The following is a 15,175-nucleotide window of genomic DNA, read 5'->3' on the forward strand; positions in this document are numbered from 1 at the left end:
AACTGTAAAAGACGAACAATGTAACTTGTAAAACGAAAAATGTAGATATTAGACATGATGTGTCTTTTAGTTAGCGTGTTAGGCTTTTACGTATTCGGACAAGCCCTCAGTAGCGCGATCCCACGTTTGTTTCCGTTTTAGCAGAGCGATAATTAAAGGACTTGCGAATTACGTGTCCATTTTCATCATCATGTTTTATTTCCTATGCACATTTTGTTTCAGCGATGACGTGTGAAGCAAGAATGTAATTTCTATCACCGAAAATCGCCATCTTTATGCTTTGAAGACAGACAATATCTTCCAATTTTTTCACAAGTTCTGTTTCACACACGCATTTTGGTGGCTCTTGCATAGGGAAAGCTCCCCTTTCAAGAAATACTCACCGGGCCCCCCACCGGGCGTGTTTTAGTATGACTCGTAACACCGGGTCCTCACCGGGTCCCACCGGGCCCCACCGGGCCCCGCACCGGGCGTGTTTTAGTATATTTTTTTCCACCGGGCCCCGCCGGGCGTGTTTTAGTAGGACCCCCTGTATTGGCGGGTTCTTTTTATTAGTGCATGTCCGCTATGTCCACAATATTCACTACATAGTGGACATGCACTAATTAAAGAGACCGTGTATTGGCCATATATACTTCGAATTTCATTAATCACTTACGCTTTACATTAAATATATTCAAAGGTGATAAAGTTAAGAACAACTATGAGTGAAGCATTAAAGAAAAGACAAGAAAAAAAGAAAAGAAAAATATGTGCAAAACTGCAGGCATATGGTTTACAAATCGACTGTAACCCAACTTCAACCGTTGTTATTGCCAATGCAGGAATTGGTAATATGGTTTGTTCAACTGAACTTACACATTTGGTTTCGCAATATGGAGACTGCATATTGCTAAAACTTGACGGCAAATCTTATGCAGTTGTACAATACAAGAACACAGAATCAGCTAAATATGCTGCAGAATCACTAGAAGGTCATCAAATGGTGAAACAGACTAAGAATGAGTTTGCAACGTTTTATTGTTTTTACTTGAATAATATTCCACAAGAAGATGTGATATTCGCAGAAGAGAAAAGTGACCTTCCAAATGGTTTGATTAAAATTGAAAACTTTCTTAACAAAGAAGAAGAACAGGCCCTCATCAACTGCATACAACACGACATTAGCATTTTATCCAATGATCATGTTTCTGAAAAGTTAAAACACCGTACTGTGTTGCACTATGGGTATAAATTCCGTTATGGTACAAACGATGTTGATATTAACAATCCTATTAGTGAAGGTCTTCCAAACTACATTGAAAATCTATTGGATCGAATTATGGCTACAGGATATCTACCATCAAGGCCAGACCAACTCACCATTAACATGTATGAGCCTGGAGATGGTATACCCCCACATACTGATAACACAAGATCCTTTGATGGTGTGTTATCCACTGTAAGCTTGGGTTCACATACTGTTATGAACTTTAGTAAAGAAGGTGCTGAAAGAATAGATGTGTGTGTCGAGCCGCGTACTTTATTTTTATTTACTGGTGAATCAAGATATGAGTGGAGACATGGCATCCAGCAAAGAAAGTTTGATATTTTAGATCAGGGGAAAAAAATAACCACTCGGACCATTAGGTATTCTTTGACATTTCGAACAGTTGTAAAAGATGCCGGAAAAAGTGGGTGTACACAAAAAGAGGAGTTTTTGATTCCAGAAAATGAGTCCGATGCAAATTCCCTTGAAAGTTCTCATGTTCATTCTGTCTATGATAAAATTGCCGATCACTTCTCATCAACTAGAGAAAAACCATGGCCTCATGTTGTGGAATTCTTGCAAAGTCTGCCTCGTGCATCAGTTGTATTGGATGTTGGTTGTGGAAGTGGAAGATATCTTGGTGTTTGTCAACAACACTTTATGCTTGGCTGCGATCGCAGCGTGTCTCTTATTAATATCTGTAAACAGAAAAATTTTCCATCTTTTGTATGCAACGGTTTAAAGCTTCCAGTGCGAGAAGGAAGTTTTGATGCTTGTATATGCATTGCTGTTATTCACCATTATGCCACAGAGAAGCGTAGAATTCAAGCTATTAAAGAACTTCTAAGAGCAGTAAGAATAGGTGGGAAAATTCTCATTTATGCATGGGCCATTGAACAAACATGTAACAACGTAAAATCAAAATATCTTAAAAAGAATGCGGTCACATCAAACCAGGAACACATTGAGTCTGATGTTTCAAGCCCAAAAGATGGAAAGCAAAAGTTAGCGGTTCATGTTAACAGGACATTATTTGTTCAGCAAGATCTTTTAGTTCCGTGGAAATCAAAAAATGTTAACAGTAAAAGTAACAACTCATGCTCAACTTATTTAAGATATTATCATGTGTTTAAAGAAAATGAACTGCAATCACTTTGCTCTCAAATAACTGAATGCTCTGTGTTAAAGTCTTATCATGACAATGGTAACTGGTGTGTTATTCTCGAAAAAGTATAATTGTTGTTATTGTTTAATTTGTTAATAAATTTTCGCAATGCCTATTTTGTTTCTTCGTAAATGCTATGTATGGAAAAGAAAAATGTCTTTACTAACTTTGAAAAATTATGAAGGTTAACTGACTTGTCAACCTAACGGCAATTACTTTTTGTCACAGTTTTCTTTAAAAATGTTAATAATAAAAATGTTAGTAATAATGAGTTTCACCTACCACAAATAAAGTTTTAAAACGTTTACATCGTAGTCTGAAAATTTAATTTTCTTCGGGTTGGATAAGCACGATTGAGTGCAGCTTCAGTTTTTTTATTTTCTAATTCAAATGGAACTATTGGAATACAATACTTATTTTATCTTTATGTCTTCTAGGGGTATTTGGTTTAGCTATTAAAATAATTACATACTTTTGGTTCAGTGTTAATCCTGCATTGAAAAGAGGTGTAATGAAGAAAAATAATAACAGACTAAATTTTTTTCACAACTGCCTCTTCGAAGTTATAATCATAAAATCATTGGTATTAATTTCTATTCAGTCCATGAGTTTAAAACACAGCACTTTTTTTTACAGAATAAAGAAGTTTATAACTTAAGTTATAAAAGTTAGTTAAGACTCACCTTGAATGAAAGATGTTGTTAGGCTATGTCCGTAACTTATTTAATGAATTGTCGCATTTTGTGACATAAGTAGGTATTTGTATTTGATTACTTGAGATTTGAGAAGTGTACAAATAAAGTTAGGAGAATTTCACTATTTTAAGTGATTTATTTCTCCTACTCGGGGTAGTGTTTGGAAATATAGTTCACAAAGACAATATACTGTTTCATGAAATTGTGGCCTATCTGATAAAAAGTAAACAAGGCTCAATGTAAACATAATAATTTGCTTTTTCCACCAGGGAAACCTTACTGTTTGCAAGAACACCAATGCATTAACAGAACACAGTTTTTTTTTCTCATTTTATTAAAAAATGTTACAGTGAAGATATTCTATTGGTTGGCAATAACAATGTAGGACTCCAATCTTCTTCCTGTTAAAACAAAAATCATTTTTGATATTATTCTATTTTAATAAACAAGTTATTCTATTTTAATAAACAAGTTGTTCTATTTTAATAAACAAGTTGTTTTATTTTAATAAACATTGTTTTTTATTGTTGATTAATCATAAAATATTTGTTTTTGTACCTCACATATTTCATGAGTTAAAGATTGACACCTTTTCAATGATTCTTTAAAAACTTTAACAATTAAAGGCAAAGTTTTTGAATTTAAACTGGAACCAAGGTTCCTGTGTAGCTCAAATGGATCCTCAATCCGAAAACGACCTTTGTGCCACAGCCTAGATAAACTTGGGTACTGTGGAATGAACGATAGTTATTTATCTTTGCATAGTGAGGCAAAAAAACAGTTATTATGTATGTACCTTAATTGTCATTTGCCCTGTATTAATGACAAATTTAACAACACATTAGTTATAACTCGATTAGAGCAAATATTAGTTAATGTTCTTGCCGCATTAGAGCAAATATTAGTTAATGTTCTTGCCGCACACAATAGCAGCAACATTGAGCATCACACCCAGTACCTTTTTGTTACAATGCACCACAAAGCTACGGTCCAACATTGTGGAAGACTTTACTAGTTGCATTGCGAATTTAAACAAGATTGCAAAAAACACTGCTGGTCTCAGAAAGTAAGATATATTATTATTGTTGTAATTTACCAGCAGATTTAAATTTAAACTGACAGGAAGTGAATAAAAAGACAAAACATGTGGTCTGTGGAATAGACCAAATGTCCACCAACAATACAAAACAACCGAACCTGTTGATATATTTTCTCTTTCGACGATAAAAATCCATGTTGGCGAATTGTTATGACACAGTTACCGTTAATAAAGTCATCAGTGTTGGTGTAAAAATGAAGCATTCCCATCCATAGTTCACCACAGCTCATCCTATTTTGGTTGAACTTTGGCCAAATGGATTTCTAGTAAACATTTAGGTTTATTTATGACTGTAGTTTAAACAAACCTAAAATTAATCTTACAAGGAAACAGCAATAAAAAGATTCACCACCGACATTGGCATAATGTTTAGAGACCAACAATTTTTGAAAGAACAAAAAAAGTATACAGAACACCAAGACCATAGATAAATTTACAAAAGATAAAAACACACTAGCATTTCAGCACACCATCTTGTTAAAAGCAGTTTACAACTTACCAACTCCTGATTCGATTGCTTGAAATAATAAGTGCTGTAACCATCTACCATCTGTACTTGTGCTTTTGTATCATTTGCTTTAAGCTGAAGGAAGAATTACAAAAGTAACAATTTAAAAAAAAGCATACAATGATTACACGACACAAAGCAATCTTTTAATCACTATTAAACAATGCTTCATACAGTTTAATAATTATGTTTGTCTCATTGAAAAAAGTGGTAAACAGGTAAGCATAATTACTAAAAAAAAGTTATCTAAAAATATAGTCCATACCATTAGTTTCCAGCCTGTGGTGCTAGTTTGTTTAGATAAGTGATATAAAATATGAGAAAAAATAATATTTATCTGTTATGCATTTTGTAGAAGTTGATCCTGACTGTATCAGAGGGCTGTTAGAATAGTTCGTAATATATTGAAACGAATTTGCACTTACTTCTTGTAAAACTGGGAGCACTGGTGTGTCTATTTGCTGAAGATAGAACAGTACCATAATTGTGTAAGCATAAGAAGACATATAGCCATGGAATGGACCAACCACATTACACTGTTTCACCAAGTACTTAATAAGATGTACAAGCACCAGACATCTTTCATCTATCTTTGAATAGCGATGAAGTAATTTGGAATTGTAGATCGGCTGGGAATAGTTGTTTTGATATAGTTTAATAAAGTCATCCTAAACTGTTAATGTGTTGTACAAGTGTTTTAGGTGTTTTCAGGTGAAAATTTTTATCCTGTAAGAATATTTCAAAGAGTTTCGAATGTGGTTTGTAAATGTTTCTACTTTTGATGAGCGAAAAACAATGCTAAACAGTATTCTAAACCTTACAAAGTTAAAGAGCCACTCATATCAATATATTACACCTACTTACCCATTCATTGTTCAATGAGAATTCGAAATGTAAACTGCTTTTCTTGTGAATGCATTTTATGATTGGAACGCGAGAATGAATGTATTCAACGTCATTAAACTGCTTACACTTTTTTAGACATCTCACAATTTGTTCAAAATGTTTCCTCTGTTTATTTTGCTGAAATAAAAACTAAGTTTTTAGTCTGCTCACTATCAACACTCAATAATAATTGCACTTACAGGACTGAATCATTAGACATGCAAAAAATATTAAAATAATAACCCATAGAATTATATTCATGATAGTTTGTAAGTTGGCAATAGATTTATAAAATAAAACACCGATGTTATATTATATGCCGCAATAACAAAAGCTTACCTTTGTATTTGGTAAATTAGACAAACACACATCAACGTCGGAATCTTTTGAACCAAACCCATTGACAGATGAACCAAATAACTTTAATGTTAGTGAAGGATGAAAAGTCTTCTTGAGGTATTTTTTAATGTTTTGAAAAATCATTTGACGGTTAATATAGTGTGCTCTTGACAAAGCAACTTTTTCTGAAAAATATTTATACAATTTTTATTATTGTAGGATACATAAACCTGTGAAAGTTGTTGCAAAGAAAATGTGATTGTTGCATGATACTAGATATAATAATACATTTATGCTTTTTTTTAGATTTAGCAAGGGTAAGAAACTATACTACTAAGTAAGAAAGAAATATTCCTAAAATGTAAACCAAGATATTCAATTGAACAAACAACAAAACTTACTATAATATCTTAAGCATAGTTCATTTAAAGCATCGCAGTTTTCTTTCCCCTCAAATGTTCTGTTAAGAAACAGCTTTAAACATTATATATTTCAAACAGCTTGCATAGGTGTGGTCATGACAAACTTACTCAACTACTTCCTTGTGGTTGTCACTTAATTTGCATTTGAGGCTGATGGCAGCAGATTGCTGCAATATTATACTTGTAATTAATATTTCAAGTGTAACAAGTATGTTTCTGTCTTACCAGATATATTATTTTGGGATAACTTCCAGATGAGAACCTAAGGATAAAAAGTATTGAAGAATCATAATTCCGTAGTAAAACACATAATACTTTTTGATACAGGATGAAGTTATATATTTTATCCTAATCTATCACACACATTGTGTTTTATATACCCTATGTTGCCATGTGTAGTTTATAATATTGATAGTTTATAATACAAAAAACTTAAATACTCTAGAATCATGGTCAAGTTGGGCATGTTAGTGTTCATAAAACCCTTGCTCTAATACTATGGTATATTTTTTTTTTCTTATTTAGTAGCACATTACACTTAAATATGTATTCAATATCACACATTATAATTAAATATGAACTGTAAGTACATTGCAAAATTACCTGCATAGTAAATGTGAGACTGAAGGCATATTACTTTCTCCATGGAATCAAATAAAACATACAAATGATGGAACATATAACCTAGGCACCTGAACAGCAAAAAAACATTACAAAGTTAGTGTTTTTATTGTCTAGAGATGCTGATTGCTGAATAAAATTGGCAGTAAATAAGCACCACAGTGAAACTGTTAAAAAAGGCACAATGTGTAAAATTTAAACTTTTCTGACAGTGTAAAAACATAATTCGGTTTTGTAAAAAAAACAGTTGCAAATCAAATTGTTGGGAAGTAGAAAATAAAAACCAATTTGACAACATTTGAATTAAAAACGTTCATTAAAAATTTAACAAATCCAAATTACTAAAAATATATTTTGAAAATATTCACATGAAAATAAATACTGAGTAAATATTATAATATTAATAAGTACCATCAACATATTAATTACTTAAAGATAAGATTTACACTCTTGTTATGACAGTAAATTTAAGAAACGCAGAATTCATTGTTGAAATTTAATTATGTGCACCAATGTCTTTAATATTTCTACTATACGATAGATTTAGAATGCAATATAATTATACAGACATAAAGCTTTCAATAAAACACCTCCCAACACCCACACTATAAAAGAGGAAGCATATTATGATATCATACTAAAACATGGCTTGAAATGATTCAAGTTGTGTTAGATTGACAGGAATATGCAAGATTTAGAATATACATAAAAGAAGTGATTTATAAAATACAAACAGTAACATAGAAATGATTGATTAATAAAAATACAGTAGTTATTCTTGGCAAATAGCACAAACAAATACCTCAATTGCTTTAACCAGTATATGCAAAGTTTCCAGGGCTGGATTATGTCAAAATTTACTTAATGTTCTTGAAGCTCTCTTCTTGGAAATCCAGCCCTGGTTATACCTTAATTGTCTAACACCTACACTACACAGTCATACCATACACTCTAAAATCAATACATGCCTATTTCTATCCATGCCATCTACTTGGATACATGGGCCACCATATTGACTAATTGAATTGCACCAACCAATTAAGACAGAGCGGCAATTATATGATTCCTTCAATAGTTTTTTGCAATCCCATGATTACAACTTCTGAGGATAACTTACACTGGCTGTGAGGTGACTTGTCCAGATTCTTTTTAATTTCCTTCATAAAAAATGAGGAATATGGTAAATATCTGCTATACAACAAACTTAAGTGAAACAATATTTGCAATAAATTAATTCTATACACACATGACACATGTAAGGTTGTGGTATTATCAGCTATGTCTTTGGTAATAACATTGGATAAGTAGAGTACTGTTTAATACAAAAAAAATATATATTTATAATTTATAAAGTTATATTATATATATATATATAATACATGCTTATATTATGATATTTATATATATATACTGTATACGCTATGGCTCAGTGGTTGGGCACTTGCATAGATACATTGTAATCAAAGGAGAAATGTCCTTATACAGGAGGAACGCCCATTACACCAAACTAGTAGACACCAATGAGTTGACAAATTTGTCAGCTATACTAATACAATAAAATTGGGTCAAAATAAAACCTATTACCTGTAATAATGAGGACAGTGGATTGTAGAAACTATAATCTTTAAATGCCTTATACACAGCCTTGAATGAGGGCCACTTATCATTATGAAATGACCGCCTGCATCCATGCATGACACTGACACCATTTTCAACTGCACTTCCACACATTTGCATGTACATACAATGATCTGGTCTGTAGTTTAGGTAGCAAGACATGACATAAAGCATCTCTAGAAAATAGACCAATTTAGATTTTTGAATTTCTTGTAATAAAAACAGCTTCTCGTTTTATTCATACAATGCAACCCTTAGTTTTGGATGTTCAGTAATGTAGCACTAAACTGAAATTAGAGTAGAAAATGTAACCAAAGTGAGTTGAGAATCTTAAAGTGTTTTACAATTTTCAAAACATAGATAACCCCCTAAAAAACTGAAATATTTTCAAAAATGTTGGTAATAAACTTATAATCAATTATGATAGTAAATGATTTACTTCACATATGTCATTTAACCACGTATTATATAGTTTAAACTGACCAGGATTATGATGAAATATAATGTTCAGTATATCTTGATCTCCCCATGTAAGGTTGGACGAATATTTGCGAAATAATGGCAGCAAAAGATTATCCCACTTCAATTTTGATTTTTGGACGTCATTTTTGAAATCCGCTGACCGTAACCTTGTCATGTTTATCAACATAACCTGGAAAATAAATAATTTAATCAACCTAAAAAAAGTAATATAAGGGTAATCAACCCCAAACAAATGGTATTTTATCATTAATTTACATAATTATTAAACAGATACAAAGTGCTAAACATTTATTTCGAACTTGTTGCTGGAAGATTAGTTTCAAGCATTTTATGTATATTTCATTGCCATATTATCCTAAATATTTTAATATTAAATTAATAATTTACCCCAGAGTTTATTCCAGTATCACCATAGTATGGATGTCTTGCAAATCTACTGTACCAGCCAACTCTGGGATTCTCATGTTCAGGACTCATTGCCGATAGTTGAGTGGAGTTGAATCTGTAAGTCAAGTCTTTTCCTAGGTTTCAAAAAAGTTCTGCCAAACGCTTTCATGAGACTGTAACATATATGTTACACAAACTTATTTGGTAAATTATAGCAGTTACAAATGACCATCACCTCACAACTTTGGTGTTTAATTGATTTCTGTCTTTGAGTTTGAAGGTTAGATTTAAGGAACCTAAATTTTAATGGATGGCAAGAAAATGCCATTTCTTGTAACCTAGATGTTCACCATAATATGGTTTTAAAATCTGGTTTACTAATTAGTAATGACAATGGTTGCGGATAAAAACTGGGGAACCCCAAAAACTAAACTACTCAAGTGACAGGAGCCCAGGGTTTTCTAAAACTAGGGTACTAGATTTAAATGATGATAAACTGGATGGGCTTAAGTATGAGAGCTTACAAAACACAAACTTGTCCTCACTTCTTAAACTTAGCCCATATATCATCCACTGGGGACAGAAACAAGATATCAGTGTCCACATATAACAAGGAATCAACATTTGTTAAAATATTAGGAAGGAAAAGTCTCTGGGAAGCACAAATTTTGAACAAACTTCGCCAGTTCTGTCCATCATTAGGGTAAGTTATTGGATAAAGTTTGTGAGTGAAACGAGATCGAAAGCAAGATGGCCATTGCTGGATTCTGGAAATATAAAAATAATAACGAAACATTTAAAATAAACAAAAAATCATTGAAATATTATATTAACTGCCGAAACAAGATTTATTTTACTTGAAATTGTAAAAAAAAGCTTTATGCATAATATATATCTTATCCTACTTGTTATAAAACTTTAACATTTTTGAAATTATTAAAAACACCTTATTTTATGTTAACCAAAAAAAGGTGCTTGTAGAAAAGATTTGAATTTTGATTTTAAAAACAACAACTAAATATTCCACATAGCTTGGTCATATGCAACTCACCCTCTGTGGAACTTTTTAAATAAGTTAGGCTCGGTAAAAATATGAAAATTTGTTTTGCTTTTCGCAAATAAAGCAATGGTTTTGATGTTGACCAATGTTTCTTCTACCCTGTCATCCTCACCACAAGCAACAACTGCCACATTTATGTTGGGAGTGGTGGATAATAATCTGTGGGGAGACGTTATTTATAAACCAAAGAATGGGATCTTAAAATACACAATAACCACATATATAGTACCATTTTACGAAATGTTGAAAGTTTGAAAATATTAAAATCAAGATTATGCTTTAGCAGCATAACATAACATGTGTAAATGTAATAGGTCAAGAAACCTTCACACAGATATTGTGGTCTAGCTGATAAAAACCCAGTTGCAACACCTAAAAACTCTTAACTGCAATTTCTTTAAACCAGTGGTTTCTTATGGATTGTCTAACAAATAACAAAAATCACATTAAGTTACATACAATAACTAGTAAGCAGGAACAAGGTGCATAAATCCAAACATTTGTGATGTAAAAAAATCAGTTTATATTTTTGGAAGAAATTATTTATTTAGTTTTATAATATGCCAATGCAACACATTTTAGAAAAAGCTTACAGATATAATAGGACTTAGAATGTTGCAAATAACCTAACAATATTATATACAAAAGTAAACACAGTTATATAGAATTACTCACTTCCTTTTAATAAGACACTGTTGTAAAATGTGCTCCATAAAGTTTATCTTATCAAAGAAAAGTGAGCATTGCATTGAAGGTGTTTCATCTGTTTTCCTGAAATAGTTGGTACAGAATTGATGAAGAATGTTTTAATAATAGAAAATATCACAGACCAGAAAATACCGGTAGACTATTCTGCCATTAAAACTTATATATATATGTGTGTAAGTAAAAATCTGTGCTAATCTAAACATAAAAATGAAACAATGGCGATAACTTACCAGGATTTTATAATATCTGATAAATGTGTTGACACCAATTCAGAGGAAGCACTACAGCAAATGACACAAATAACAATACTTAGACCCAAGATACTAAACCTACACATCATGCTGTATGAAAAAATTAAACACGTAACTGATATTCACCAGTAAAATAACATTCTTGGATATATAGATCAGATGTGATACATACATTGTAAGAAAAAACTACTTTTCAAATTTCTTAATAATTTGATTATTGATTTCGTTTCATAATGACAAATAAGAAATAATATCCTTGATAGATGGTAAAGGCTACATTACAATTCATTTACCGACTACAAGCTATCACGAAACAAACTTTACAGGCAAGATATTCACAAAATATGTTTTTAAACAAAATAACATTAACTATCATTTTCAACATCAAGTTCTTGGTCATTGCTGTTGTTTTGTCGGGAAGCAAATATACCATCTTGTTTTGCATGTTCTAACGCTCTTATGCGCATTTCAAGCTGATTGTTTTGTTTCTTTAATTCGTCAATGTCTTGTCTATCGGCGTTATTTTTCCGTGATACATCCTGTATGTATTCAGTAGCTTTGTTTAAAATCTGAGCCCTTGAAGTTTTTTCACCTTGCAGTGAAGGAACAGAATCTCGCAAGCCATTAAAACTTTCCTTTATATGATCTCGCCTCTTTCTCTCTAGAGCATTGTGATGTGACCTCTTACTTAATCCATTTCCAGAGTCTTTGTCATCTACATCACTGTCAACATCCACATCCCGATCCTCCTCAAATGACTTGGTATATTCGTGATCCAGTTTTCCAGATTTTAATACAAACTTAAAATGAAACTATTCACCTGGTAGATATACAGGTTGGGTGATATGTTGTTCATTTGTTCGCCAATTAACCGAGGAACAGAGAATCAATGCTATAACACTACTAATAGTCGTAATCCAACTAAGTATACGCAAACCAAAGCCACATGTCAACCTCCTCGCTTTAGTTCCTCATGCATAAATAGCAAACTTTTTTGTCCTGTATGCTTCAGTCGCTCTCCCTTCTGTGTCTCTCTCACACAAACACACTCTTAATTTTTGAGCACGTTAGTGGTCATATAGATCTTTTTTCGTCGAACAGTTGTTCTTGTTGTTATTTTTGCGCGTTTTTTTTCCGCACTTATCCCATTTAATTCTAGCATTTTTTGATTTATCTCTTGATTGAAATCAAATCATAATATATATCTATAACTTTTAGATCAAATTATCAAATTTTAAACCGCATAACTAGCGTGTGCATTTTTCATATCGTTATATTCCGAATAAAAAAAAGTTTACTGCTCGCAAAAATCATTATGCAGCAGTCACAATATGAATAATATTAACCTCTAACATTACTTATATTTACTGCGTGATTACGGTTTGTCCAAATTCACGAAAACAAACGTTTTTAAGCGACGACAAGGTTACCACAGTCACCAATGAACAAAATACATAGTTGATAAATACGATATTAAATTTAGGATATCGCCCGGTTTATGTATTTGACAATCGCTCTCTTAAAGGGGCATACCAAGGAAAAATCAAAATTTGTATATGGATAGATGTGCTCAAATGCAACCTAAAGGTAAAAGTTTCCCAAAACGATTACAGCTTTTAAAAAAATCGCATAAAAAATAACCCCTGGAGTAAAAAAAATCACCTGGTTCGACAATGCATGGGATTTCGCATAAGAAAAAATTTCACACTTTTGGTGACGTCACAGTTTTCGTGACGTCACATTTTTGTTGTGACGTCACACTTTTGGTGACGTCACATTTTTCGTGACATCACACTTTTCTTTTTGTGACGTCACAGTTTTTGTGACGTCACACTTTTCGTGACGTCACACACTTTTCGTGACGTCACACACTTTTTGTGACGTCACACACTTTTCGTGACGTCACATTTTTCGTGACGTCATATTTTTTGTGACGTAACATTTTTCGTGACGTCACACACTTTTCGTGACGTCACTTTTTTGTGACGTCACACTTTTCGTGACGTCACATTCTTTCGTAACGTCACATTTTTCCTGACGTCATTTTTTTCGTAACGTCACATTTTTGTTATGTCTTTTGTGACGGCACACTTTTGTTACGTCACAGTTTTCGTGACGTTACATTTTTGTTGTGACGTCACACTTTTGGTGACGCCATATTTTTCGTGACGTCACAGTTTTCGTAACGTCACAGTTTTGTGACGCCACATGTTTTTGTGACGTCACACTTTTCGTGACGTCACACACTTTTCGTGACGTCACACACTTTTTGTGACGTCACACACTTTTCGTGACGTCACATTTTTCGTGACGTCATATTTTTTGTGACGTAACATTTTTCGTGACGTCACACACTTTTCGTGACGTCACATTTTTTGTGACGTCACACTTTTCGTGACGTCACATTCTTTCGTAACGTCACATTTTTCCTGACGTCATTTTTTTCGTAACGTCACATTTTTGTTATGTCTTTTGTGACGTCACAGTTTTCGTGACGTCACATTTTTGTCGTTTCGTGACGTCACATTTTCGTAACTTCACATTTTTTGTGGGGTCACAATTTTTCGCGATGCCACTTATTTTTATTATGTAGCATAGCTTATCAAAGTTAAAAAAGGTTTAAATATTTTATAGTGCCATCCATATTAGTTGCAGGACCAACTGCAACCAACCATTCACGAAATGGGTTATGACATCGCAATAATATTATGTTATTTTACATAAAAAAATTCTAGTTGTTGGAATACTGTAAATAACCCTCAAAAACCAGTTTATGATCCCTTAATTGTCCCTGTTTTTTCCATCCTACTGTAGTGATCGACGTGTGAAAGCGGGCGATAATAATGTTATCGTTGTAATTCCATGCTTACCGATGTTGTATGTTTACTGTTTAATGATATTGTGTGAGTCCACGTACCGATGCCTGACAACGGAAACTGTCACAATTTCCTAGCCGTTTCCTAATTAAGATGCGTGGCTGCTGGCAGGATTTATCGTTGTAAATTGTGTGTGAACTATGCTCAATACCCAGACATTGTATCTGTAGTTGCGTTATGTGTGACTGGCGGTAAGCCTGGAGGCTGACGTGTTCCCTTCTTCTCACAACTCTCGTCTGTATAAAAGATGGATGCGCCATGATTCGGCACGCATTGAGCCGTAATTTCTGCTATCGTTATCGTATCGTTACGTCACTGTCAAGTTACTAATAAAGGAGTTATTAAGTGTTGATCTGGTTCCAATTGATCGGTGATTAAACGAGGTACAGCATCTAGTACGCGCGAAGAGGAGTACGATAGGACCAGACCCAACAAAGTGGTGACCCCTTCTGAACACGACCTTCCGACGACCGAGAAACGAAGACAGAAGACCTACCGAAGACAGTTCTACGGTGCGGCAACATATTTAAGCTTTTTGCATGTTCAAAATATCGTAAATTTAAATTCGTCTCGGGGCTCTAAGTATCATGGCCCAGTTTCTTTCGTTTCTGAAACGCCCAAAATCTAAGGCGGCTAAGCATTCCACGCCCCTTATGGGCGACATACCCACATTTTCGCCGTCGCCTCTGGTGCCGCCACCTGAGGAACGATTCAATGTTCACCGGCAAACCCCAGTGGTTATTCCTTCGTCACCTTCTAGTAGCTCACCCTCTAGTAGCTCGAATCCGTTTACAAGTGGTAACGGTGCTT

The 15,175-nt window shown here is 33.3% G+C and overlaps 4 protein-coding genes across 4 annotated transcripts; 1 reads left to right on the forward strand and 3 right to left on the reverse strand.

Annotated features, from left to right (window-relative positions):
* Positions 1-578: 578 nt before the first annotated feature.
* Positions 579-2,721, forward strand: LOC100183670 (alkylated DNA repair protein alkB homolog 8-like). The gene has a single exon (XM_002120138.5). It carries the CDS (start codon positions 704-706, stop codon positions 2,483-2,485), a length of 1,782 nt encoding a protein of 593 aa, XP_002120174.1. The 5' UTR covers positions 579-703; the 3' UTR covers positions 2,486-2,721.
* Positions 2,722-3,425: 704 nt separating this feature from the next.
* On the reverse strand, positions 3,426-7,232 carry LOC104265690 (terminal uridylyltransferase 7-like). The gene is made up of 11 exons (XM_018812120.2): positions 6,966-7,232; positions 6,588-6,624; positions 6,471-6,529; positions 6,342-6,400; positions 5,941-6,125; positions 5,581-5,739; positions 5,142-5,345; positions 4,708-4,791; positions 4,307-4,471; positions 3,668-3,838; positions 3,426-3,510 (listed from the first exon to the last, which is right to left on the reverse strand). Exons 1-11 carry the CDS (start codon positions 6,992-6,994, stop codon positions 3,454-3,456), a joined length of 1,209 nt encoding a protein of 402 aa, XP_018667665.1. The 5' UTR covers positions 6,995-7,232; the 3' UTR covers positions 3,426-3,453.
* A 158-nt stretch (positions 7,233-7,390) lies between these two features.
* On the reverse strand, positions 7,391-11,594 carry LOC108949523 (glucoside xylosyltransferase 2-like). Its single transcript, XM_018812121.2, has 8 exons — positions 11,469-11,594; positions 11,206-11,301; positions 10,522-10,689; positions 10,016-10,237; positions 9,471-9,585; positions 9,084-9,252; positions 8,568-8,776; positions 7,391-8,140 (listed from the first exon to the last, which is right to left on the reverse strand). The coding sequence occupies exons 1-8, from the start codon at positions 11,576-11,578 to the stop codon at positions 8,039-8,041; spliced, it is 1,191 nt and encodes a 396-aa protein (XP_018667666.1). The 5' UTR covers positions 11,579-11,594; the 3' UTR covers positions 7,391-8,038.
* Positions 11,580-12,844, reverse strand: LOC104265746 (protein max). Its single transcript, XM_009860416.2, has 2 exons — positions 12,836-12,844; positions 11,580-12,301 (listed from the first exon to the last, which is right to left on the reverse strand). Exons 1-2 carry the CDS (start codon positions 12,842-12,844, stop codon positions 11,855-11,857), a joined length of 456 nt encoding a protein of 151 aa, XP_009858718.1. The 3' UTR covers positions 11,580-11,854.
* Positions 12,845-15,175: the final 2,331 nt, after the last annotated feature.

The sequence above is a fragment of the Ciona intestinalis genome, chromosome 5 (assembly GCF_000224145.3).
Source record: "Ciona intestinalis chromosome 5, KH, whole genome shotgun sequence".
NCBI classification, from domain to species: domain Eukaryota; kingdom Metazoa; phylum Chordata; class Ascidiacea; order Phlebobranchia; family Cionidae; genus Ciona; species Ciona intestinalis.